General features: G+C 38.9%; 1 protein-coding gene across 5 annotated transcripts in view; it reads left to right on the top strand.

The window, feature by feature from the left end:
* The window catches only part of LOC133163222 (transcription factor 4-like), a 117,686-nt gene that overhangs the window by 23,584 nt on the left and 75,274 nt on the right, over positions 1 to 18,828 (top strand). For all 5 annotated transcript variants that reach the window (XM_061292885.1, XM_061292888.1, XM_061292886.1 and 2 more), the window contains exons 5-6: positions 7,213 to 7,268; positions 7,911 to 7,986. In XM_061292885.1, the coding sequence (XP_061148869.1) occupies positions 7,213 to 7,268; positions 7,911 to 7,986 (132 nt within the window). The remainder of the gene's footprint in view (positions 1 to 7,212; positions 7,269 to 7,910; positions 7,987 to 18,828) is intronic.

Genomic DNA, 18,828 nt, shown 5'->3' with positions numbered 1-18,828 from the left:
GGCCATTTAGGAAATTGAAATTGTGTTTACCTAAGGCTGGCTCTAAAAGGGAAAAGCAGTTTGTTGTCTCGCATGATGAGTGATGATGATAATAGTGATTGTTTGGAAGTTTTGATATAATGTAGTCACTGATGGAGGGAGTTTTATTTACAGCATATGTAATATATATATTTGCTTGTATGCTTATATGTTGGTTCATGCCTTCAAACACCAACTTTATGATCTCAGGTAGTTTTTATCTAAATTGTGATTTCTGAGACGGATCTGAAATTACTTTTCATTGTTTCCATCATTTTTTCTTTTGTGGAAATATCTGTGTAGGAAAAGCAAGTAGCGCTGATGTTTCAGTTGCACAAATTTTGTTTTGGATAAATGTTTATATGTTTCCTTTAGAAATTAGTCCGTTTCTTTAAGCCATGACCACCATCTGTGCTGACTGTCGGCAATCTAGTTAGAACTACCTTTTACCGGCCCTTTTCTTCACACCTGACAGGAGCAATCTTCTTCTTTTCAGTCATATTCAAACCAAATGATCCATCATTTCCACAAGGACCCCTCAAGGTTCCCAAATACTAAAAAACATACAGTTTTCAGCAGTTGCAAAAATTTACGTTTATGGTTCTAGACATTTGAAGAGAGCGGGATGAAAGCACGAGAATCAAAAAATAAATAAATAAAAAGGGCTGTTTTCTATTTTCACTGGTAATTAAAAGCAGATGTCAAGGTACGAATTTTTGAGCTTGTTTAACGCAGCCCAACTGTTTGTCGATTTACTTTCTGCACTTGTTGAAAGACCATTACGCAGCCCCTCATCCAACCCTTGGACTTTCTCCAGTTTGGGAAAATGTCTCTCCTCCTCTCTCGTGCAATGATTAAGCCTTACTTATGCTTCTGTTGGCAGTATCTCAAAGCTGGCAGGTGTCTTTGAGATAGAGTTTTACAAAACCATCATATACAAAATAAAAAACTCCTTAGACTCTAAGGAGTTTTTTTTATATATTCCCTCTAAGGATTAGAGGGTAAGAAGACTTAATTGAATTGTCAAAGACAAATTTACCTAGAGACCTCTTTTTCTTGCTCTCTCTCTCTCTCTCTCTCTCTCTCTCTCTCTCTCTTTCAATCTCTTTCAATCTCTGCCAGTTCACCTGTTTGCCTGACTGGTGTTTAATTTGAATTAATTAATGGATTAACTGATTACTTTAGCTGTTAAACTTTACATTTATGATGTTCAAAATGACCAAAACTGATATTGACGTACACATAACATGAGACAGTCATAATGTAATCTCATTCATTTTGGCTAAGGGATTTGCAAGATTACTGGTTGCGTTTCTCTCAAAAAGCACGTCAAGGAAGATAATGAGCAGCTGATGTTGTGTCCCACAATATTGATGCTTTTATCCGCCAGTGAGATGGGTTAGGCGCATCTCGGAAGGGGATCACCTTGGCTGTACCCCCACGAAGTAAAAACCGAGAGTCTGATTTCACTAAATAGTGGATGAAATGCGTGAACTGTCGGGAACTGGTGTAAAAATGGTGGCATATTAAAAATACAGCCTTGCAATTTTGGCGGCTCATTATTATTATTTTTTTATTATTATTATTATTGGTAGTAGTAGTAGTATTTTCACTATTCAAATTTTTGGGAGTGCTCAGACACCGCACTGGAAAATGAATATCTCCATTTTGTAACCCGTCATTTTGGCACTGTTATAACAAAGTCAAGTTAACGATTAGTTGACTAATTGGACCAACCACTAGCTGGCTGTATTGTGGTTTGCCTTCTGGATGCCCTTTTGGCATCCAGGGAATTTTCTACAACTGCTTGGGTTGAGCAAGCAATTATTTTTTCTTTTTATTATTTTTTATTACCAGTGACAGTCTTATTTTCACACCCTTTTTTGAAACAATTGTATTTTAACAGTTTACCCAATAGGTTTCTCAATGGGACAGCTCGCAATATTTTATCAAAAATCTGAATCATAACTGGAGGGTTGACCAGCATTGGCTGACCTTAAATGTCCCTCTGAACAAAATGCCTTTGCAATTTCTGTTTCTGAACATAGCCATGCAAATGATTTTTGTTTTCTCACTTGCTATTTTATTACTTGCTCTTAGGCAGTACTTTGTCTCAGTGCTTTCATGAGTATTGTTCTCTCCACTTTTAAAAGTTTGCTAACTCTGCTGCTTTTGAGTCTCCGACAATTTAGCTTTTTTTATTTCCTTTTGTTCCTCCGGTGGTAATGGTGTGTAGAGATCTAAGCCACAGTTGGCTCGGCTTCACATGAGTTTGTGTGGAGAGACGAGGGGGGTTGTCAAAGGAATCGGCTGGGCTTCTTATTCTTCCTGTACTGCAGAGAAGGGGAAAATATAGAAAGGGAAGTGCCCTGCTATAATCAATATGAATCTCTCCTTTTGGAAAGACATCTGTAGGCTATGAGTATTTAAAGAAAAAAAAACTCTGCTGATTCGAGAAAACCATGTTTGAACTTGCTAATCTTTTTTTCTCTATTTTTCCTGTCACTCTCTCCCATTCTCTCGTTCCCTCTATTACTTCACAAGCGCCTCTCTCTATTCATTTAGTGTGCCATTAGCTCTCCAAGCTGTTGTTTGTTTTGCTACTTTAATGTGCTTTTTTTCTAAACAAAAAAGCGAGAAAACAAGCATCATAAAATGGCACAAGTAAAAAAAATAAACCATAACGTGTAGGGTGTGTGTGCGTGTGTGTGCGTGTGTGTGCGTGTGTGTGTGAGGCCATTGGCACTAAACTTACTTGGGTCCAGATGTTCTAATTATAGAACAGCTCTGCTGCCTAATGACAGGAAACACTGGCCCCTGTGCGTGTGTGCGTGTGTGTGTGTGTGTGTGTGTGTGTGTGTGTGTGTGTATCTTAAGTGTTTTTTTGTGTGTGGTTGTGCGGGATTATGTGCGCAGAGAATCAATAGGCATACTAACACATCGAATGTGCATCAGACAGAAGCGTTTCTGATCATTAACCTTTTGAACCCTGACTTCCTCCTAAAATTCTTCTCTAACTACCTATGTTGTTTAACATAATACGTTTTACGGTCCTAAATTATTCACGTGGATACTCTTCCAGTTTGCTAATTGAAAAACTATGTGCGGAATTTGAGAGGAGCCCACATAACCTTTAAGACAATAAAGCTAAATTTTTATAGAAAATCACAAATTGCATTAAAAATATTTCAAGAATGTGGCTTGCATTGTGTTTATAATTTGTTATGAAATGAACAGCACTGATCCCTCATGATGCACTGAGGGCCAAATTATGTAAAGGTTCTGTTTTTTTTCTTCTAGACCAGTAATTTTACGTGCAGAAATAATTTTTGCTTCAATTTTTAGAAGTAGTATAGTTAGTATAGTATAGTTTGTTCTAGTAGCAGATATAGCAGTAGTCTCAGGAAAAAATAAGGAAAACATTCACAGCTGTATGAAAGTCCAATATCAATTTGCTTTTTGCATCCCCTTGAGGAATATTTTGATCAACAGAATATGATCAGTTTGATCAAAGGAGAACTGCAGTAAGTGGCTCACAAGAGGAAAGAATATCCTCAGGCAAACATAACTCGTAACTTTTCTCCTCAAACTTGAATAATTTCTGCATACCAATATGTAACACTGATGCTGATTGTTAAATAGTACACCCCTCTGCAGAAACCTTAAAAAAAAAGAAGCAGTAAACCACAAAGCTAGAATCAGTGTCAAAATAGCTCAATCGCTTTCAGAATTTGACACGGACAGCTTTCGACAGCATTTGTATAACCATGACGTGCACAGAGGCGGGCCGGCTGCTCGCTCCCCCATAAGTCACCAGAAGTCCGCATGACTTTGACAGCTCAGATTTTTGTAAATATTATCTCAAATGAATAGGTCCTCCAATGAATTTGGTCCAAACAGTTACTACCCATTCCAATCCATTGCCTCTTTTAAACTGTCCGCTTTGGGAAATAGTTCGACATACATAAAAACAGAAGCAAAAAGTTTGCTTGTGCTAATAATGTCTTTTAGTAGCCTGCTCTTGTATTACTTTGAAAGTTAGCCAGTAATATTACTTCCTCTTCAGTATAATTTTTTTCTTCAACATTATTAACACTTGTATCGCAAACACCCTTCATCTCATTTTCATAGTTCTAGGAGCCTAGATGATACCCATACTGTATCTTGCTTATTGACAGTAAAATGAAACTCAAATAGAAAAACACAGAACACAGAAGAACAAAACGAGGTAGCCGGTAATGTTTGAGTTTGCAAAGATAATAAGGCAAAGAATGACATTCTGAACTGAGCATTACGTCACTTCATTTGTTTGGTTATACTCGCACACACTAAGAGTGGGATTGTGGGTGTCAGACAGTTTAAGCGGCTTTAAAGAAGAAGATTCAAAAACGTAATCTGGCTCTTAATTCTTACTGTCTCATCTTCTTGTGTGTTAAAGCTTGTATGTGATAACCCAAGATAATAACGTGAATGCGGTTCAGTGAAAGTTTCACTTAAAATTCAATGAAATTCTTTCTTTTATTCCCAGCCGTGCTTTAAAAAAATTGGAGCTCACGCTTGGTGTAATGTTAGATGACAGGCGGCATGGTTAGTTGAGTTGTGAGCCTGTGACAAAGTTAGCTGGTACAGGCTCAAGCTCATCCTCAATTGTAATAAAAAACAGGAGGAAAGAGGATTAGCTTTTGATTCTACATTTGGTGTTTATTCTGCACAAGTGGATCCATTGCAAAAATAAGTTTGATGTACGCACCTTAACCAAATAACAATAGGCAATTTTTGATATGTGTTTTAAATGAAAGCGAACTGTCAAGACAGATTTCCAGCAATTTGTCGCAAGTGGCATAGTAAACAGAGAATCATTGAGATAAAATATTACTGAGGTCCTCAATTTGTGGGAGGTTTTTGTGATACTAACTTAGTTGTTTAATATTGACTATGTAATCAAATCACTTAGCTTTAACCTGGGTTTAATTTATTGATGTACAATTGAGAAAATAGAGAATATGTGGTAAGTTGGAAATGTAACCTCAAACATTCACATTTTTCTGGAGTAATCAATCCTGAAAATCTACCTTGTCTCACAATTTGATAGCTGAAATATTACATAGTATATGGAGAGTATGTCATTTGAAAAGTAACAATTATCACCATGTTTGTCCAAGCCTACCAGCTACAGCTGCCAAACTAACTCACAAAGTAATGATTATACATTCCTACGTGAACCTTAGTTTTTTTTTCTGCAATGATGAGGAGTAAAAGCCAGAATTTGTGTTTCCTCGGTGGTTAGTACACGAATTACACACACAACACACACTAGCTAACAGCATTAATAAGGGTCTGTTTTGTGTCAGGCAGGTCTTAATATGATCATTGTGTGAGACATGGAGCTGTCTGTCAGTCTAAGTTCATTAGCTGATGATAGATCACCCACAATGTGTGTGTATGCATGTGCGTGTGTTCACACACGTGTGTTAGCCATGGCAATAGGGAGTGGGGAAAAAAATCTCCGTTTGTATTTTGCCATTTGTGTGGCCCCCTCCGTTCCCCCTCCCTTTCGCTAGCGTAATTTATAGCCCTCAATCGGAGGCCTTATCAGGTGCAGGACACATGGACGCCTTACCGCCTCCTCTTCCACATCTTTTAACTTCTGCACACTTTCTCCCACCTCTTTTGCACTCATCCTTCTGCTTTAATCTGCTTTCCCATCCTCTCAAATTGCCCTACTGAATGCAGCTCTCTCTAATTGTAAACCTCTCCATCCTCTTCAACATGACTTCTGCTTCAAAGGCCACTAAGTCCCTACCCTCAACCCATCAAATGTCTTTTGGTCATTTGGTGATATGTATATTTGAAGGCGGCACGGTGGCCCACCGGTTAGCACGTCAGCTTTACAGTTCAGAGGGTGCGGGTTCGATTCCACCTAACCCTAACCCTCCCTGTGTGGAGTTTGCATGTTCTCCCCATGCCTGTCTGGGTTATTTTAGGGCACTCTGGTTTCCTCCCACTTCTCAAAAACATGCATGCTGTGCGGATTGAGCACTCCAAATCGCCCGTAGGTTATTCGTCTCTGTGTGCCCTGCGATTGGCTGGCAACCGGTTCTGGGTGTCTCCCGCCTACAGCCCGATGACGGCTGGGATAGACTCCAGCACGCCCGCGACCCCCGTGGGGACAAAGCGGTACAGAAAATAGATGGATGGATGTATATTTGATGGCAAGCTATGAACTGATTAGTGAAATTTTAACATACGTCACACTTATTTTCTGTATGTTTGTAGTGTCAGTCAATTTTATGTCATAGCACAAAAGTTCGGAAGTAGGACCCAATCTGTATTTTTTCACGCCAATGCCAATTTTTGGCAGAAAGAAAAAGACGATGAACAAAACATAATGAAACCTAAATAATTTGTTTGTGATAAAACAACCAGTAAAATAATTGACAATTGAAAACAAGATGAACATAGTACAACTAAGAAAAATACAGATCCCAAATCAATTGGCCCATGAATTACAAAATGTATAATGCACATATGTTATTATTATTTCATTTAAAATATTATTTTGGTCTGCCCAAACAAATGAGCAATTTAGAATAAAAGACTACGGCAAGTGTTTATAATGAAAAAGGACATTTTAGTTTCCAAGGTGATGATGATGATGATGATGAAGGTTAGTATTTATCTGGAAGTAGTACATCGCGGCATCATTCACTTGTGGCAGTGTATCAAACCTGTGACCTCTCAGGCAAGGGACTGACCTTTGCAATACAGTGTGATGGCAGCAAGGATTAGTGGTCTGTGCGAGGCTTAAAGGTCCATTAGATTTCATAGAGACATTAAAGGCTCTGCAATCATAATCAATAATGTTTAATGACATGGAGAAAGGAGGGATGATGATTTACTCTGTTGTAGTTGATTACACTCAGTCTGTACACAGAATGTACACACATGACATGCAGTGTGCAATGTTGTTGAGTGTTTAGGATAAAAGTCATTGAGGTATATTGATTACGTGGGATTAATGTCCAGATGACTATTTGTGTGACTGGATAGCAACAACCAAATCCTCCGTGGATTTTTCTCAGTCTTCTCATTGAAAATATTGCATATTTGAGCAGTTCTTCATATCAATTCTATAAGTGAAAAAAAAAATTCTGTTTAACTTAGTTTTTTCCCCCCTCTTTTACTGTGCTACAGATATGGAGGAAAGAACGAGTGCAGGGTCATGGGCGAGTGGAAGTCGTTCTTCAAAGGTAAAAAAAATAAAAGAAAAACTGATTTTTATTTTTATTTAATTGACTCTTGTTATTATAACACTTTGTTTGCCTTGTGTCACATAAGAGTGCAACCCCAAAGAACCTACCTACATTAAAAACAAATAAAGGATTTAATGGGCAAAATAATTGCATTGTCAACCTCTCCCCCTATTTTCCTGATTCTTCACTCTGGAATTGCAAGGCATTTAAGACATTGTGTACTAGACACCTTGTGGGAATAGTTTGAGGAAGGCAATTTACTTTTCTAGCCAGATGTGCTGCATGTAGTGCACAGAGCAAGGGCCATGCAAATAGGTGAATTCGGTATGGGAGAACTTCAGGTCCCTCCCTGGCCCTGACCGCCAATCAACACCTGTAGAATGAAATAGAACAGGTAGTTTGATCCAGATCTAGAATTACTGGACCAAATTTCCAAAAGACACTCTGCAAATCAGTCTGATGTGATTAGAATTAAAAAAATATGTTGATGTAAAGGCACTCAGCTACATTTCCCCAAAACCTTTTTCCATCAGAAACAAGATAATGATTTGGTGTAGCTGGAATTATTTGAATTGCTTACGTGTTCTGTCAATGTAGCTTTTACCCTAAACTATCTTTCAATTTTTTCACTTTATCCAGAGCTATGCAGAAGGATCTCAGTACATTACATCACATGACAGCCTCTCACCTTCGTACGCTAACTCCAGGCTAACAGGTACGTTGCAAGGGTATCAAAATTTGGAATGTAATTATTTTGAGTGCAGATAGCGAATGATTTATGCACAAATGGAGAAGTCAACTCATACTCTGCTCCACCTTGACTCTTGCCCCGTACCACCTTTGGCCCCAGCGTGTGGAAAGCGGCGTGCAGTGTGTGCTCATTTACCCATGATGCATCTTGCCTCTGGCCCTCTTGCCGATGTGGCGCCAGTTGTGAGCAAATGGCCACTGACACAGATAATGTGCCTCTCTTTCCCGCCTTCTTTTTCTCCATGTCGATCTCTCTTTTCTCTCCCTCACACACTTCGAGCTTAATTAGCGTTGACTGGATTTATAAAATATGGAAGATGTCAGTCCTCAGCCATCCATTTCTGCCATTGCTCTTATGCGCTCATTTCTGGGTAATTAGTTTGTGGTCCGGTGTTGAAAATCTTCACATTTGGATGAGAGAAATGGTAAATAGCTGTTTGCCTTTTTTGAAACTATGTTATAGTTAAAGAGGAGTCAAAGAGAATATTGCGTTGGGAGGAATCCTCGTATCTCCAAAACCATCACTGTTCAGGACACCCCGAAATTATGTTGCAAAATACACATTGCATTGAAAAACACTTTACCAACACTTTAAATTTGTCAATAATTTGGTAAAATAACACCCAAGCGTGTGAACTGACCAATGAGAAAAGATGAAATTCACCAAAATGTGACTTTGTGTGGTTTCAGCCTTAGCAATATGCTTGTGCAACAACAGTACTCAGACTAACTGTTGCTGCAGTCGCTGGCCAAAATATTTGGTACATTTCATAAACCTGTCTTTAAAAAAAAGTTTATTGCTGTCGCCGAAGTTTACAATGGTACAGAACTGTACGGAATCATACTGGAAGCCTCTTCTACAAGCAAAGCTAATCTTGATACTTTTTGACGTGGTCACTCCAAATCGAGCGCGTCTCCTTTACTGGCACAGTTGTTAATACAGCTATAATATTAACATTTATTAATTGCAGATTAAAGTTATGAACATTAATACTTGTATAATTTTATTTGCATAAACCTACCACAGAAAGTAATGATCTTGACACATAACATTGATATCAAATGTTTATGATCTGTATAGCCGCGTTACATCGGTTAATTGCCTTTCTTGGTTTTGGCTCAATCCCAGTGATTATCATTTTGTAGTTTACAAACATACATTTATTACAAGTTCTGTTATGGACTCTGAGACAATAGAGACTTTCCTTTTATTGTCACATACTACTTTTTTGTAGATATTATAAATAATATTCACTATATGGAATATTCATCTACGTGACACAAACAACTGAAAGGCGGTAATAATGATCATTCTTGAAATATTTTAGAAAGCCACAAATCCATGGCTAAGAATGCCTATGCAACTCGGAAATCTAAACTTTTAGGTTGACTGAAATGATCCATTGTGTGCGCAATGTGTTTTGACAGTGTTGTGATTATACTATGTAGCTGCAGCGAGGAGGAGCACGAGTTAGAAATGGAAATATTGTATTCTTCATCTCGCACACGGGGACCTCAATTTACTTTGATAATGATAACACTAAGAGGCAGAGACAGCCGCAGATATAGAAAACACACACAGACTGTCCGACCGACTTTGTACCGAAAACATCCTCCTCACTTTCCACTTGTGACTGTTCTCTGGTTCAACAGAATAACTTCATCGTCACTTTCGCACCCTAAAGCCAAACACATTGGCACACTATTGTATAAAAGTATGATTAAACATAATAAAAGATCAAATGTAATCAATCCCAGAGTCACTTAGATTCACTAGTATTTGTGCGCTTTAAGGGGTGTGGCTCAGGGAAGGATGTCTGGCACTGAAGTCAGGATGTCAATGCTCTCATTTTGTATTTTATGTGTGCTTGGTATTTAGCCCAAAATAATATTTCTAGAATAAGAGAGAAATGCTGCAGAATTTAATGAAACCAACCTGTGTGTTGCAAATGTGAATACAGTCTCTTCCTCTTGTTCTTTCTTTGCTTTGCCCACTCTAACCTTGTCTATCTTTCTTAACCCCCCATCAGATTAGAGTGATGTTATGCTCTAGATAATCAGCGAAGGGATTAGTGTCATCTCAGCGACCCTACTAGATTAATCTGATGCCTTACACACCACAGACACACACACACAGACACACACACAGAGACTCCTAGTGATCTAGCGTTGAAACCGATGTGTGGAAATGCATCAAGTCACAAAATACACAAGTGTTTTGTGATGCGTTGTGAATAAATGGTTTTATTATTAGTATTATTAGTATTTTATTTTATTTTATTTTATTATTATTTTATTATTATTATTTGGTCTTTGTGTGTGTGTTTTTTATGACTGTTGCATAATTTTGTGGTTTGTGGGCAAGTGGGACTTCATGGGCTTTGATTTATTCATGTGTCACACTTTTGACAGTAGAAAGTCATTATGCAGTCATATATTTATATGTGTGCACCTAATCATTTGTTTTGTTATTTGCTGTATGAGTGTGTGTACACATGTTGGATTTTGTTGTTCTCATTTTCGTTCTTTGACTTGTGGATGCACTTCATGTTCCTGTTTGTGTGTGGTTTTACACCATATTTGAGTACTGTATATGTGAACTTGTTGCAGAAACAGGTGCAACCTACCCCCTAACTGCCACCGACTTGGTAAACTTGGTGGTTTTATCTTAGATACAGTTCTGTTAGGAACACCTATTTGGAAGATTCCATTATCTAATGAAATGTGAAAATATTCCCACGCTGAGCTGGAGGGCCTGGGGATGGAAGTTTGGTCAACGGCATCTCAACAGTTGACTGTTAAAAATCCACACAAACATAAAAAGAACATGGCAATCATGATATTAGTCATTTCAATGTTCAAGTCATTCTGTAAAGAAAAATATCTGAAGTGCTTCCTGATAACTGAGTCTTGAGTCTTCTATTAGAATTCTATTAGAATAATACAAATTTCTGGCTTTCAGATTCTTCTATTTTTTTTTCCCATTTCTTTAAGATGTGTCTCAAAGGTGACCCTAAGATTTTTTAAAGGCCAACTTTCATGAATACATACAACAATATTCTATAACTAGCACATAAAGCAGCCTGAAAGGGCAACGTATCAAAAAAAAAAAAAAAACGGATCCCGCTTGTTGATATTGACTCCATCCTCTTCCCCTTATTGTTTTGTTGAAATGCAGTGAGTCAGCCGCCTGTCTCACCTTTGTGTGACCTTATTAATGAGTGTTGAGCCAAGAGGCCGGACCCCCTCTGCAGAGGTCACATCTGGACACTTTATATATAGAAGTCTCACTCTCTCTCTCGCTCTCTCTCTCGCTCTCTCGCTCTCATTCTCGCACTCACTCGCTCTCTCTATTTCTCTCTCTCCCTCATTTAGCATTTCTTCTCTTCCTCGCTCTACTTCTATTTCATTCCACGGTGTCCCTGTCTTCCATGTTAAACTGGCTCACCTGTCTCCATCTCTACCCCAGGCACACCTTAGCTCAGCTAGGTATGGTGCCAAGGTCAAGCTCCTGTCACTCCCTGCTGAGTCTGGGTCTTTGTGATCTGAATAGTTGAAAGGAGGTCAGTGGAAAAATGTTACGTAGAGAAAAAAATCAGGGATTTTTGTTCTAAATAATTTCATTATTAAAGAGAAATAAAATGAAGGGGATATGAAAACTAAAACAAAACTAAAAAACAAAAACTGATCAGGAAACAAGATATTGTGGCGCTTGCTAAAATAATATACAAAATGTACAGAATTTGGTATAATCTATCTAATTTAGCACACGAAAGGTAGGCAAGCTACAGAATTAACTTTGCCAACTTTACAGATAACTACCGTAATTTTCGGACTATAAGTCGCACCGGAGTATAAGTCGCACCACCCATAAAATGCCCAAAAAAGTGGAAAAAAAACATATATATGTATATAAGTCGCTCCTGAGTATAAGTCGCCCCCCCACCCAAACTATGAAAAAAAACGTGGCTTATAGTCCGAAAATTACGGTATCTTTGGGTAATACGTGGAATCTTGCCAGCTCTGTAACGCGGTGACTAGGACATATATAACTTTAATCGGATCATCGGTTTGTAAGTAGCAATGCATGAGGTTACTTCATTTTTTACATCATTAATTGATTCAGATTTGTCTTTGATTGAAATGATGCAATCGTGGTGTCCCTCAAATGCTATTTTGAACATAGTCTCCATAAAAGTCACTGTTGTGTATGACGAAGAGGGTCTGCGTCTCACATGGAAATTGTCAGTGTAATTGGATCTGACATCCTAATCATAGGTCTTCTCAAGGCAGCAGGGTGGAGGGCGGAAATGTAAAACATTTCAACGTGAAAACGTCACTTGATTGGGACACACGTCCTGGGATATTCGGGGAAGAGCTGCTTTTGCTTTGTTGACGAACTTTTATAACCTGTTTTTAAAGGGAGTGAAAAAGGAAAGGGAGGGAGAGTTCATTTGTATACTGAGAACAGCTTTTATTTGGAACGTTTTACATGATGCCCTGTTATTGGCTCACGACCAGTCCAGGATGGGCCCCGCCTCTTTTAACTCCAAATCAACTGTGACCAACCTTTCCACGACCCTCACTAGGGGAAGTGATATAACCTCGACTAACATTCTCAGGTGGTCTCCATCCAACTATTAACCAGGACTGACCCTACTAGTCTTTGATTAGACGATAATGGGCATTCACTTAAAATTATATACTAGGTAATGTTTAATTCTGTTTTCATGAGATTTATTTTACTCAGCACTGTGCCATTCATGACGTGACACATCCTTAGCTTTGAAATTTGCCTGTGTTTAAAAAAAACTCGTGGCCTTTACTGTGTTCATGAGGCAACAAGTGTCTTACCAATTTTTTAATCAAAGATAAATATGAGTCCTTATAGTGCCACAGTAGACATACTTGTTAAGAAGACAACAAAGAGGAACTGGGTAAGTTTTGTTTCATCCTCAAAGATGCTTCCATAAGTTTGAAATGAAATTAAAAGTCCAACAACAGTCTTCTTGACCCTCCCTGCCATTTCTGCTACTTTGTTGGCTAAAATCATTATTTATTTCAGCACAGCAACAGTGTCCATTATAAACATTTAATCACATCGCATGATTCTTGGGGTGCAAACTGGACCTAATCAAAGTTATTTCTGTTTATTTGCATAGTCTGTGTTTCTTTCTGTCTGTCATCCATCCAGATGAGGCCCCCCAGAGACCAAGATGGGTCATACATGTTACACTGTGTGTTTATGGGTGTGAGTTTTAGCTGCCTCAGTGTGTGTCTGTGTGTCCTTTATCTTTATCTATGCATGTCTGTGCTGTTATGTGAGTGTACAACGTGTGTTTGTGTACCTCTATGTGTGTGTGCGTGTGTGTGTGTGTGTGTGTGTGTGTGTGTGTGTGTGTGACAGACTGTGAAATGGTGCGTAGTAGCACCTGGGCCCTTCAGTGTTGATTGATCGGCCTGGTCATGTGGAAGAGTCCCATCTGGCCAGCCACGCTACAGTGTGTGTGGCAGAGAGAAAGTGCTTGTTTGTGTGTAAGAGGTGACAGAGAAATATAGAGATGTGCAGCCTGAAACAGTATGTTTATTGTGAGCGTGAGCAGGCGAGGGAGCGACAGAGAGAGCAAGAGAGAGAGAGAGACGGAGAGAGACCTCTTCACTTACAAGCATGGCTCCCAAAGGCCAACGATGAACTTTATTTCATCATCTGAGCGGAGTAGAGGCTACGTTTACATTGCATGCCTCAAAGGAAAATGCTTTGTTTTTTTTAGTGTCGAGAAATCTTTTGCACAGATGTGTTTGGATTGTGTTGTTTATTCTTAGTTTATTCTTACAGTAACGCTCGGTGTACAAATGACACTTGCACAAAGCCAAGGATCATACAGGAAGGATTGTAGAAGTCATTCACACATCTATATAACATCTCACTAATGCTGCTTAAACTTTGCGAAAGTCACATAAATTAATGACCGCTCTCATCAAATTGCCATGAATCACATCCATATATCAGATTTAGGAGCGTGTCCAAAAATATGAAATGCTTCCCCACCGAGTCATTTCAAATTTTACTCTGATGAGAGAAATAAAACAAGACGGATAGACAGGAGGAAAACAAGGAATAGTCCAGAGCGAAATGGAGAAAGACAGAGTAAAAATCTGAAAGAAAGACAGTGTTTATTTCCTGAAATGAAGCCAACTGATAATTAATGCTCTGACATCATGGTGCTCTAATTAAGCCTGGCATTCATTAAGCCAAGAGAAGGGAGGGGGGGTGTTAGTTAGTGGGTCTATTTTTTGGGGGGGGAATGGGGGATTTATTACATTTCTTCAGGATGCACTTTTTAAACAATAGAGAGCAGCAAAATTGTATAAGGTGAAAGAGTACCGTGCAGTACATTGAAGTAATGTTGAAGGACCTTCATATTCGAAAACCACAGTGACTACCTTTTTAGTTTTCCCTACAGAACCAGCCGTTTTTTTTCTTTCATACCGCGTCGTCATCATTTTGTCAGATTAGCTTTACCATCGGGAGGATGATATATGTTGAGCAAAGCTGATCAGTTAATTGTGCAATAAACACCTGATCATCTCGATACAGAACCATTCAATGAATTTAGAAGCTAGATTCTGTATAAATATAAAATGTTCATCATTTTCCTTATGTTGTTTGGTTAATGCTTATTCAGAATCTATAGGGACTAAATGAACCAAGCTATGGAAAAAAAAACTTCATTGTGTGACATTGGTAAACCAATCCTTTGTTCATATTTAAGAGTGATGTGACTTACACATCTGCCTCAATTTTAACATTCTGGGTTCAAATCCTTTCTCTGAATTTCTATGAATGGCTGTTGTTTCTCTTTGTGTATTTTCATTAACACTCCTTTTGCCAAAAGTCAAAATTTGAAAGGAGCTGACATTTAGAGATCTTTGTTGAGCTTGATCACATTCTGGGTTGTATGGTATTTTTGTGATCCTGCGTGGTGGATGGCATACACATCTCTTTGTGGTGGATCTAGGAGAGGGGAGGCTGCGACACTGTGGGAGCTGTCACAATCGTGGGCAATCAAAGCACCTCCTATGAATTTGTTTATCTTTGCTGTGTGGGCCAAAGTGGGCACTTGGAGCCCTCCTCACCATGATCATTCACTCCAGGACAAGTGGACAATAAGAACGATATAGAGTGTAAAAGCTCAAGGTGCAGGTTCAAAACCTTGACAATAAGTTCGTAAGCCATGTGTTAAAATGCTATACATTAAAGTAGTTTAGCATCCCTATCCATTTTTTTGATCAGAGCATTTTCTGATAGCTAATTAGCCATGGAGGGCTAGCCATCGACAGCTGCATTCATCATCATAAAACGTAATAATTAATGACATTCCAACAAAGAAAAATATGCAAATGAGCTCCACTCATTAGCATTTTCATATTCAGATCCCATAATGCTTTTGCTGACAAGGTTGTAATTAATGAAAATTCATGTCTCTTAGCCGAGGCCTAGATTGGATCGCATTCATTCGCAATCCCCCAAACGAGGAGTGGAGAAAAACACGACGGGGATCACTGCCAAGTTTTTAGGGAGATAAGAGGGAGGGGGCGGGGGAGTCATATTGAGAGAGTGAGACAAGTGGAGAGTTAGACAGTCAGACAGACACAGCGAGAGGATGACAAGGAGAAGAGAATAAAATGGAGAAAGAGGAAGGCAGATGGCGCGAGATGAAAGGAAGACGAGCAGCGAGAAAGGGACGGATAAACAAGAGACGTAACTAGAAACAGTCACAGAGGGACGTATACGGACAAAAAAAACAAAGTCATAAAAAGGGAAGATAAGATGTAAAGATGGACAAGTTGTGAAAGACAGGCTATTCATATTCATCAGATCATAATTGGATACACTCAGCAGTCCTATTCACACTCTATCCATCCATATGTATCGACCCATCCATTTCTGATACAACTTTCCATTCGTGGCCTAAAATGTTTCTTGGCTGACTTTGGGCAAGAAGTGGGGAACATTCTAGCCACTGGTCAGTTGGTGCTAACAGTGGGTCTGCTGGCAGTGGTTGTATATCTATACTGGTGATGGGGAAAACGAAGCTTCAAATCTGCTTTGTGAACCAGTTGTTTAGGAATCAAAGAAAAAAAGGAAAAAAACACACTTGGTTCATGTTGTTCCATAAGGTTCAATTACTACATATGTATGTATATGATTTAATTTTCAGTAGATTTACACAAAAGTGTTTTTTTTTTAATTTTCCATATCACTTATTCATTAATTTTAAACACGTTTATGTTATCCAAATAATCTGTCAGCTGTCCTATGTCTGAGTGGATGACTTTTTGCGAGGAGTTCTAATGATAGCAGTCTCTGTTTTGTCCTGTGGAGTGATAAACCTGATATCAAACAAAAAATATACATTCTAATTTTTTTGAATGTGACTCAAACAGTACGCATTGCTTTCTCATACAGAATGTGTAACACAGAAAGAGAAACGCCACAGCTCGCTTGTGTACATCTGTGTGTGTGGGTTTGTGTGTGTGTGTGTGTGTGTATGTGTGGTTCTTGTACATGATCCTGACAGATAACAGTGTGGTATCTGTGGTGTGTCACCTGAATGCTGCTACCGCTGACACCTCGCTCATAATGAGTTGCTATCATCTTCAGCCTGTCTCCTTTGTCAAACAATCATGAAGAGACACTGGGGGAAGCGCTCATGTCTTCATGATTAATGATTAGCAATAGTCCTAAGGAAACACACATGACACTGATATATATACATATATATATGTATTTAAATAAATTGGGAGAGTCCTTATCAAGGAAATAATCATAGAATTACATAAATCTACATTGTTTCTGAAAACAGAGCAGCATAGTGTATTTAAAACATGGAGACTTTGGTTTAAGTAGATAAAACAAGGTGGGGGTGGTGGAGTCGTCATATTAATTCATACGAAGAATAAAACTGTACAGATTACACGGTTTTGGGTTTGTTCAGGTTAAAGCCGGATAATCTCAGTAAAGTGCTGTTTCATTGTGCCCTTCAACCCCCTCGTAATGTCTGCTTAGCATAGGAGCAATCACAAAAAAATGAATTTAGTACGCAGACAACCCTAACGATGTGCACAGTAATGATTGTAATAATAATTACTGTCATTTACCGACATTTAGTGAATGTTGATAGAGCTTCATGTGTCATGCTACTTTATCCTGAAGCGCAATGTGAAAGTCAACACAGAGATTAGAAGCTCATCCTACATTTTCATACTTGTGGGAAATATTAGAATATATTTTCCCTGTGTTGGAGAGTACAGTGGAATATAAACATTCTAATAGAGGTTTTGAAAACACAACGCGCCACGTTGAACATAAAGTCACACTAAGCCGGCGGAGGAGTCGCCGCTGCAACAGTATTGGAATACTGATGTGGTGTGTGTGTGTGTGTGTCTGTGTGTGAGAGAGAGAGAGAGAGCGAGAGAGAGAGAGTGTTGGCACAAGATAGCAGTTGCCCCCCTGGGCCTTGCCAATGTGGCATTGCCTCCTTTGCAGTAGAATGGCACGGTCTCAGTCTTTGTAATGAAACTAAGTGTGTTGTGTGTGTGTGTGTGTGTGTGTGTGTGTCAGTGTGCAAGAAATGTAGTACTGTACTGGAATTGAAAATGCACTGCGTGCGTATGTATATTTGTGTGCGTATGTTTCCGCGGTGGTGTGTGTTGGATTGCTCTTGACTGGTCTTTTTTTTATGTACAGTTTTGGACATGAAACCATTCTTCGTGTCCTTTGTTTTGGTCTTTCCTATACTTGTACTCATTCATTCCCTCCAGTTGGCTTTGTTCCCCTTCCTTCCTTCCTTCCTTCCTTCCTTCCTTCCTTCCTTCCTTCCTTCCTTCCTTCCTTCCTTCCTTCCTTCCTTCCTTCCTTCCTTCCTTCCTTCCTTCCTTCCTTCCTTCCTTCCTTCCTTCCTTCCTTCCTTCCTTCCTTCCTTCCTTCCTTCCTTCCTTCCTTCCTTCCTTCCTTATTTTAATTTATAGATAATAGCAAATGATTGGCCGTTATTATTTGGATAAGATTCATAATGTCTTTGTATACAATACAGTTTAGGGTAGTTTTTTTGTGCAGACAAAACATATTCTCCACCACCTTTAACTTATTCTTACATTGTGACAAATCAGTTTATTACGGGGTTAACATTTGACCTCCATTGTTAAGTGACTTTTTGTACAATACATCGTTTTCAATTAGTACATATATCAATTTGAATCCCTCTGGAAATTAATGTCTTTGATGCAAGTTATTGACCAGAGATCATTTTTTGAGCAGAAAATCCACTATACTGGTGTGAGTGTGTGTTTCTATGTGTGTGCGTGCATGCTTGCACACGGCTGTCCTGTTTGTGGTTTTGTCTAAACTGAATATGTCTGTTTTGTCTGCACAGATGTTTCCTGCTGGAGGCTTTTAGGTAACAGTCTTAACAACCGTGTGCGGGTGTGCGTGTGTGTGTGTGTTTGTGTGTGTGAGTTTGCAAAGTAAAAAAAAAAAGAAAAGAAAGAAAACAATCCGAAGAACTCTGCGCTCTAGATTTTGCTGCATATTGCACCATTCGGTTTATTATGTCCAGCTGGCTGCTTTAAATTCAGTGACAGGTACTGACTGGACTGATTGCCTGTCGAGGTTTGCCAGGTGGCAGCCTTACTCCAAGCTCAGGGAGCTGCTCTTCTTGGAAAAAATGAAAGATGCCAGGCACTCCCAAACTGACAATTACTACTGTCATTTCCTTTAATATTCAAACAATTTGTACATTTCAGA

Source organism: Syngnathus typhle, linkage group LG12 (genome assembly GCF_033458585.1).
Source record: "Syngnathus typhle isolate RoL2023-S1 ecotype Sweden linkage group LG12, RoL_Styp_1.0, whole genome shotgun sequence".
NCBI classification, from domain to species: domain Eukaryota; kingdom Metazoa; phylum Chordata; class Actinopteri; order Syngnathiformes; family Syngnathidae; genus Syngnathus; species Syngnathus typhle.
Note: the sequence above shows the minus strand (reverse complement) of the source record. Positions and strands in the feature narration are given on the sequence as shown.